This window comes from Ceratosolen solmsi, unplaced genomic scaffold (genome assembly GCF_000503995.2).
Source record: "Ceratosolen solmsi marchali unplaced genomic scaffold, CerSol_1.0 scaffold6, whole genome shotgun sequence".
NCBI classification, from domain to species: domain Eukaryota; kingdom Metazoa; phylum Arthropoda; class Insecta; order Hymenoptera; family Agaonidae; genus Ceratosolen; species Ceratosolen solmsi.
The window spans coordinates 580962-590514 of NW_011948414.1; the positions used below are offsets into that span (position 1 = coordinate 580962).

The 9553-nt window shown below is 37.1% G+C and overlaps 1 protein-coding gene across 3 annotated transcripts in view; it reads left to right on the forward strand.

Annotated features, from left to right (window-relative positions):
* ITP (ion transport peptide) overlaps nucleotides 1–7959 on the forward strand; it is a 58727-nt gene extending 50768 nt beyond the window's left edge. For all 3 annotated transcript variants that reach the window (XM_011506551.1, XM_011506549.1, XM_011506548.1), the window contains exons 2-4: nucleotides 3069–3508; nucleotides 5862–5982; nucleotides 7794–7959. In XM_011506551.1, the coding sequence (XP_011504853.1) occupies nucleotides 3069–3508; nucleotides 5862–5982 (561 nt within the window). In that variant the 3' untranslated portion in view covers nucleotides 7794–7959. The remainder of the gene's footprint in view (nucleotides 1–3068; nucleotides 3509–5861; nucleotides 5983–7793) is intronic.
* Nucleotides 7960–9553: the final 1594 nt, after the last annotated feature.

Consider the following 9553-nt stretch of genomic DNA (forward strand, 5'->3'; position numbering starts at 1 on the left):
AGGGGCGGGGGTGGGAGTGGGAGGGGGGGAGGGGATAGAGATAGCCACGGTAAAAGCGAAACAGGGACAGACGGAAGGTCCTGGTTAATGAAGTTGTCGGGGTTGAGGAGGCGATTACAGGTGGGAGCCTCCAACGTTTTACCGCCGCCGCTACTCCTGCTGACGCTGATGTTGCTGCTGCCACCGTCACCGCCACCGCCACCACCACCACCACCACCACCGCCACCGCCACCGCCACCGCCACCATCAACGCCACCGCCACCGCTACTACTGCGTGTGGTCCATTCACGCAGAAGCAAGAGAGAAGGCGAGTAAATCGTGCGTGCCACTGGTTAGGAGCTATTTTACATCCTCATCCGTTATGCCTCTCATGAAATCCGGTATATTTATAAGTATCTTGGCTGTTTCTCTGTATCTTTCTCCGGCGCACGCGCGCCGGCTCTGACCCTTTTACGCTTTGGCCTGGCGTATGAAGTAGATTTCCCATAAAAACGAGATGTTTTATCCTTGTGCTGCGACAGGTGAACCGAATATTATTGTTATTTCTCAACAAACAATAATTTAACGGTTAATACGATAACCTTGCTGTTGTAAACACGCACTTTCGAGATTTTATTATTACACTAGGATAAGCTGATAAGCGTGCAAGGAGTTTGTACGTTAAAGTAATTTATTTTTTTTTTTATCACTTATTGTGGTCTATGTCATTGGCTATTAGCCATGTTATATCGATTGAAATCAAAAAGCTTAATATGATAAATAAGAGAAATATTACGTTCAACGTGTTATCAAAATATGAAATAGACTCGACCGATCTATCTTTCTCGACCTTTCTCAACTATATTTGGGCTGCAATTGTAAATTCACTTGAAACTATTTGAATATACGATTGTATAATATTATAACATATCGATTTAAATTAAATCTACGCCTTGAATATTATAGATACAATGATTACATTTTCTCATAATGTTTGTAAAAAATTTCTTTACATCGAATGCTTTCATAATATTTCTAATTTATAAGATAAATAACTTATGTAAAGGTGCTTTAAATATCAGTGTTATTTTGAATTCGGAATGTCAAAGAAAAATATTTAATTCTGCAACTCAATTATGCGAAAATCTGATTGCAAATGAAAATATAACATTGTCCCTTTTCGATAAGGATTACTCTTTTTACAGAGCACATCGTCCATAGTTACTTGTTTTAATGTCCAATCATCTCGCATATTCATAGTTCATTAATAAAAAAAAATTTCTTTGAAGCTTGTTGAAGGATGACTACGAGATGTAAAAGCATTTGATGTATAACCCTACGTGATAATTCTAAAATCGGCGATTAACGTCCAGGGAGACGTGAAAGAACAACAACGTTTTGAAGTTTTTTATAGCGATCTAGAAAGTCTTTTAATTAACTTGTCAGCTTTGTTACTGATATTGATCGTTCCACTTGATAATTTTTAGAAAACCTATTAATATTTATATCATTATCATTATCGACATCGTCATCGTCATCGTCATCGTCATCGTCATCGTCATCATCATCGTCATAGTCATAGTCATCGTCATCGTCATCGTCATCGTCATCGTCATCATCATCATCATCGTCATCGTCATCGTCATCGTCATCGTCATCGTCATCGTCATCGTCATCGTCATCGTCATCGTCATCGTCATCATCATCATCATCATCATCATCATCGTCGTCGTCGTCGTCGTCGTCGTCATCATCATCATCATCATCATCTTTATTATTATATGAAAAATTTGTTTCAACTATGTAATACGTTATTTATAATGCCGAATTAACAATTGATCAGAAATACGTTAATAAGATTAATTATACTCATCAGACATTTAATATTAATTTTTTCTCTCTAAACTAAACACGGAATATTATACAAAAATTTGTAATGACAATCGTAAACCCATATTGTCCTCCGAATTCCTAAATTTATCAAAAACCAAAGTATTGAATGACATTTCATATAAATACTTAAAGTATGAATACAAATTTAAGTGTCCCCATATAATATAATCACCGACTGTATGGAATAGAAAAAATAATTCATGAAACCAAGTCATAATTAGTTGACTGCAATTCTTGTATAAATTAAAATCTCTTTCAGTGATACATTAAAATCTTAAAGTGGCATTAAGTTTTAAAAAAAAAATAAATATATATATATATATATATATATATATATATATATATATATACACGAATAAAAGTAAGATAAATACAATTGCATGAAATTTCGAAATGCGTCTTTGTTTCCACAAAGTATCCGATACGTTTTTGTTATGTACGTAAAAATCGTATTACAGATTTCTAATGGGAGTTAAAATATTTTCGATCCAAAAAATAAATTAAAATATTTCGTATCCACCGAATAGAATTCAGATGACTAATCGTTGTTTTCCCCACATACTTAACCCGAAAGGTAAAAAGAGACGCGGCGATACAATAATGACTTCGCTGCGATGATTCATAAACTATTTTGTAGTTAAAATTCTAGCTGGTTTTACGTAGTAGATAATCAATCGAAGCAACGACATTAAATTGGAAACCTTAGGCCATTGAAGGTTGAGTATTTTCTATGTAATTATAGGTTATTGATAAGGAGCTCTTAAAATTTCGGCCCTTTAGGTAATTCGAATTAGCATCGACAACAAGGACAAAATCATAATTGTTATCACTCCACGGTACACAACAATAAACGTACACTCGCTCGAGTAGAAAGTTTTCTCACTTATAGTGATTTATGAAGTCTTGCATCAGTTACTTTGTAAAACATTTCATTCGCTTTGATATTATCCAATAGTTTGATAAATTGTAATAGCCGAAGATATTGGCATGTCATTGCTCATGTAATTGTTAATTCGTGCTGCTACCTTGTCCAGAGGGAAAACGGAGCCTAAAAAATCGGCCGACTAAACTGACGACACGTATTTATACGAACTGCTTATAGTCCTCCTAATGCCGAGTATCCTTTACTCCTCGCTCGTAATTTATAACTACGACTAGCTGCGACTAATCGAGATCCTGCGCCTTGCGTGTTTCAGATGATGCACCGCCAAGAGACGCGAAACTCGTACGCCATAGCGACGGAGAGGAGCCAGCTGCTCAGAAGGTCTATGTCAAGATCGGAGTCGCCGAAAGCCTCGTTGACGAGGTCGCCGAGGTCGCCGAGGAGCACCGGTCGTTGCAGAAGCGGCACCGGCAACGGCAGCCTTGACCATTGCTCGAGTGCTTCTTCCTGGACCACCGGGAGCTCCTCATCGCTCTTGTCGGTCCTCGCCTGCTCGATGACGCTCCTGCTTTTCACTTCGTGCCTCGGCATAGCCGACGCCGGCGCTCTCATGGGCCATCCTTTCAGCAAGCGTTCCTTCATGGATATCCAGTGCAAGGGCGTGTATGATAAGAGCCTGTTCGCGAGGCTCGACCGCATCTGCGAGGACTGCTACAATCTGTTCCGTGAACCTCAGCTCCATACGCTCTGCAGGTAACAAGGACGATTGCAACTTCCCCTCTTCGTCGGTTTGCGATCAGCTAAGCGCGCGTACCGTCGACCGGGGCACATTATAGGATTATTCGAGCAACTGCCTTCTTGCCCTTCCTGCCTCACCATGTACCTCTCGTACGCAGGATCCCGGCCCGCGTGCCAACAAATTATTTAGGCTCTCTGGCTCTTTTGGCGAGGTTGAAACAATTTGCATATTCCATATAGCTTCCTTAACAATCAATTTCATAAATTACCTGCGGCACTTGAATATACCAAGTCGGCAAAGTAGATAAAGTGAAGGTGAAGCGATGGGGGGGGGGGAGAATCATGAATCGCGATACTCTAATTCTTGTGGACGCGGAGTAATTAGTGCTTACGTACTGTACCGATTGTCTCTTTCCGTTTCGCTGTATCGTAACTCTCGGAACTTTCAAATCTCAAAACTATGGGTACTCCTTAGACTCTACAATAATCTAATAATCTACAGGCCTGTGTAAATTGAATAGTTTGCCATATGGAAGTTTATTTGCGAATAATATGGCCGGGCACGGATTACCTCGCGAATTTCCATATTAGCAAGTGCTACCATACAGTTTATTTAATGCAGAAAAGATCCTTGAAAAGGGCTGGACAAGTCGTTAATGGCGATGACATCATGTGAATGAATCGAGCGCGATTCGAAAGCACTTTTCTAATATAGAACGGGCATTAGTATCGTCAATTATATAAAAAAAATTAACGAGAAAGTAATGCGCGAAAATGACAAAAGAGAGCGCCTTAACGGTCGAGACTAGGCTAAGCTCTGGGCGTCCAAATTAAAATAAATATCCTTTGAGAACGTGTGCAGTGGTGGCGGCGATGGTGGCGGCGGTGGCGGTAGCGGCGGTCTCATCGCAAAAACAAACAAATGTACACGAGAGCGAGGGGGGAGGGGGGAGGAGGAGAGTGAGAGAACGAGCGCACAACTACCATTGCAATAATAAATCCACGAAATTAATGGACAGGCCATTACTCATCGATTCAATTAGACAAGTGTGGCGCTGGAAAGTGGCTGGCTTGTGACGTGGTTGACAAAAGGCCACTTACGCCCGACATACGGTCATACGCGCGCTGCACGTACGCGCACTACACGTACGCACACTACAAAAGCATTTTTCAGGCAAATACGCGGAAGAGTAGTTGCGCGTTCTCGCCAAACTCGGCACGCGTATCGAAACTGTGAGATTTCTCTTCTATTTATAGCATCCACGGCGGCCGCTGGCTTTTGCCCCAGCCGCCTCCGTTGTATGTGGCATACAACAAGTATACAGCAAGCGAACGTACATCCGTTATTACCTGCGCGCTCGCGCAAGTCCTGGCTTTAAGAGAGTATAATTCATCTGTTTTTATCGCGAGAGTAGAGATCTAAAATTATCTTTCATGGAGGGAAGCGCAAGCGAGAGAGAGAGAGAGAGAGATAGAGATAGAGAGAGAGAGAGAGAGAAAGCAAGAACGCATAAGGACGGGCGAGGGTGAGGAAGAGAGGATGAGAGGGAGAGGGAGAGAGAAAGGAGGAAAGAGAGACAGAGAGAGAGAGAGAGATTGGGCGCGCGCGTGTATCTGTCTGTCTGCTGTGTGTGCGTGCGTACGTGCGTGCGTGCGTGTGTGTGCGCGTGTGTGTGCGCGTGTGAGGGAGATGGAGAGCAAGGTAGAGAAGTTAAGAGAAAGAGAGATTGTGCGCTGTGAGCCTTTTTCGCGACGCGGGACTTTCGAAAGGACTTGAGCTCGTATACGAGACTACCAAGGCATTCTGGATCTCTTGTGATTATTGCTTCTATTTTTGCATAACAACCACTCGATTGCGTGCTTATCATTCGCCGAACTTCCTTGCCTTTTCTCTTTTTGAGCATCACTCATCGACCATTGTATTTCATGTTAATGGCCCTCGATTAGATAGACAAAGTTAAAAAAAACTAAATTCCTATATTTATGAACAAATTTAAGCTTACACGTTCATTTATCAATCAATTGATTTATTTTTTATTTTAGCATTAATGGTTACTATATTTCTCATTGCGAATATTATTCTCGAGTACTAAATTCACTACAGTGTCTCAAAAACTGACGATTCCATTATAAACAGCTTTAATTGATTTACACGAGTGATCGTTCTCAATAATATGTACGCAATTACATTATTACAATTTGACATTAATTTACTCCCTTGCATCAAGCTCAATTGTACGATTACGAAGTTCGTTATAAAGTGTATTTGAAATGGTCCACGATTCAATACCATAAATATAAATAAATAAAATAATAATGAAACAACGAGATACACATGGAGAAGTCAATGTTGGATGGAAATTTTCAGAAAGAACTGCTTTACGTCGGACTACTTTAAGGGCTGCCTAGACGTACTGCTGCTGCAGGATGAAATGGAATGGATTCAAACATCTATCAAGCAACTCCACGGAGCTGATCCTGGGGTTTAGGTGCTTTTTTATTTTTATTTTTATGATTTTCTCGTTTTATTCTTGTTTTGTGTAACAATTTCATTAATTTGTTAACATTCCTTCCTTGCCTACCTCTTACTTTTTACTAAATAATAATTATTCTCGAAGGTAAGCCTACGTATTGTTAAACAAACAAAAATTCGTCAATTTGAAAATCAATTCAACATTCTTTAATCGTTCCCATAAAATATGCATATTTATAAATTACTTATCCCTATTTAACGATACTATTTAAAATAATCTTTAACAAATTTTTCCTTTTATCCATATGATAGATTTACGGGAAATATGTCGAACAGAATATCGTGCATAATATTTAAATCTATATATTCAATATATTACAACAGAAAATTACTGCTTTCAAATTAAAAATAAAAATAAAAATAAAAAAAAATACATTATGATTTTTGTTCTAAATTTATAATATATATATATATATATATATATATATATATATATATATATAACCATATATAAAATATCGTTGCAATTAAATAAATGTTTAAACTATTTAATCATACGATTTAATATTCAAAATATATTTTTCTAAACAAGATAACGGATTGATTTAAACTGTAGCCAATTTACTAACTTTTATCGCTACATTGCATATGTTTGCATGTAATATTTTAAGAAATAAATTTGACGGTGTGACTTTTCTTTACAATACAGTATAAAATCCTGTTTTTATAAGGTACACCTTATTTACATATTTCAATATTTCATATATTTTAATATTATTTTTCGTGATATTTTGTTTTATTTTGCCAAATCTATTATTTAATAATAACCAGTAACATCAAGATTCTGACGCCTTGTAAAAGTGTTTAGGTAATTCCGTATTCAATGTAATTGATTCCAATTCATACTTTCCAATTCAAGTATATACGATGTATTTTTGAATGTATATACGGAATTCCCTATGGCTACTTTTTGAATACGTAATTTTTTTTGTCTAAATTTTTGGCTATGAATTTTTGAATACGTAACTTTTTTGGTTAAAAGTATTTTTATATAATATTCCTACTTTATGAGTGTGTTTACATATACATCGGTATATGTATATGCATATTTCTTTTTCATAGACATATACGGATGTTTTTTATTTTTGGAATGTTGAACTCTGTCATTACACGATATTTTTATTGAAATTTTCTATTTTAATGATAATATTAATTGTTTTTTTAATATATGAAGCTCTGGAATTTTTTCCAAGAAGATGTTGTAAGATTTTTAATTTTGAGACAGGCTATTTTTAGGATGTCCTTGAAAATGGTGAACGAATCATTTTTTTTTCAGACTAACAATACGAATCCACTTGCTATCCAATTAACAATCACTTTTATCATAAATAAATATCTTCGCATGCTAATCGAGAGAAGATGCACGCTCGCAAAGGCATATTTTCTAAATCTGTAAAATGTATAGTTATGTACAAATGTATTTGTTTTTAGCCTTGGCATATATATTATCAAGTTACATATGAAATATAAAACTGCACTTTTCAATCTTTTGTATTAATTGAAATAAAAATTATACGAATATATTTAGAAATCAAACTATTACTAATAACAATACTTCAAATTCTCATAATTACTAATTACTGTATGACTAAAATGGAACTAACAATAAATCATTATAAAATATAGATCATTATAAAATGAAAATATGTGCGTCTTGTCTCGTTGTATCGAAACACGCGAGTCCAATTATCGGACGTGCGCGGATCACAGCACCCGAAAAGAAATTTGTTTTTCTAATTCCGACCATTTCCATTTACCGTCCAACAGGCAGAACTGCTTCGGCAGCGAATACTTTACGAGCTGCATCCAAGCGCTGTTGCTTGAGGACGAAAAGGAAAAGTTCCAAGAGATAGCCGAGTACCTTGGCCGCAAGAAATAAAGCCCTGGGAGACTGAAGAAAAAATGTCGAGAGAAAGAGAGAGAGAGAGAAAGAGAGAGAGAGCGCGAGGGGGGGGGGAGAAAATAGAAGATCGAAAGAGGAGATGATGATGGAGAAAGAGAGGAAGAGAAGGAAGAGGAAAAGGAGGAGAGGAAGAATGAGGATGAATAAAAGGAGGAGAGAGGATGGAGAAGAAGGAAGAGGCTAAGGAGAAATGGCGAATGAGACAAATATTTGTATATTAGGTGGAACTAGATAGGTAGAACGTGGAAACAGGTGAATCGATTATGAAATGCGCAAATGCGACCGGACCAACAGCTGTTAAGGAAGGGGAATTATTATTTGAAAACGAAAGGGGGAGAGGAATCTTATAGGTACGAATTCAGGCAGGATTATTATAGTCCGTCGTTTATAGATGGAAATTGCGATTCGTTTCTGTTTCCCATCAGAGTCGTCGTTAGTACGAGTATCGCTAACACTTTTGAACTAGACTGTCTCTATCCGAGCAAGTGAAACTTTAATTCGTGCGTTAGATCTTTACAGGCCTCTGTGCAATTACATGTAAAGTTTTTGTAGGCCACGTTGGTTTCAATAAAAATGACTCGGACTCGTAAAGCCGTTCGAGAAATTTTTCGACTGCCCGACAAGCGGCGACAAAAAATTTTTCCGTCTATAAAGCTAAATCGAATAAAGTTTCAGCGGCTCGTAATTGTTCGCAAAAAGGAATCGAATGAAAGTGTACTTGTTTTACCTCTCTCGTGCGTAAAGCTAGCCATAATGGAGGCATTTTTCGATGATTTGTCGATCGGCCGAGAGCAGCCATTATTTTTGCGAATTTCAAAGAAAGTAAAATTTTGTAATGCGACAGGTGAAGTGCACATTTGTTTTCTTTCTTTCATACGAGAAAAATATTTGTATTATGCAGCGGCTCGATCTATACGTAGATAAAATTATAGATGGCATTTAGAGCAGCGTCGTGATACGAATGCAAGGCAAATCTATCTTTTTATCTTTGAGGTTGATACGAGAATAATGGGAAGAATGAAACATAAAAAACGAGGAGAGTAGTAGTCACATGCATCCCATAAACACAAATTCTAGTCGATGAAAATATACACGCGCGCGTGCCGTGCAGTGATACACAGACGAGGCGCTTCTATGTGCACAGCACGTTTATTAATTATTACTTGTTAATAATAATTATTATTATTACGAATTTTAATATTAATAATAATAATACTATTATTATTGTTATTACTATTATAATTATTATTATTATTATTACTACTACTACTACTACTACTACTACTACTACTACTACTATTATTATAATAATTATTATTATTATTATTATTCTTGCTACTATTATTGCTATTACTATTATTATTGAATATGCATTACATATGGAAAGTATGAATGCATGATGACACAGACACTCAGATGCGCGCACACAAACACACACAAAAACAGCGAAAATAGATTTAAAACTCATATACCTACTACTACAATCGTCATCATCATTGCTCATCATCTACTACTACTACTACTACTACTACTACTACTACTACCACTACTAGTAAACTACTGCTACAACTGCTACAACTGCTACAACTACTACAACTACTACTACTACTACTACTACTACTAC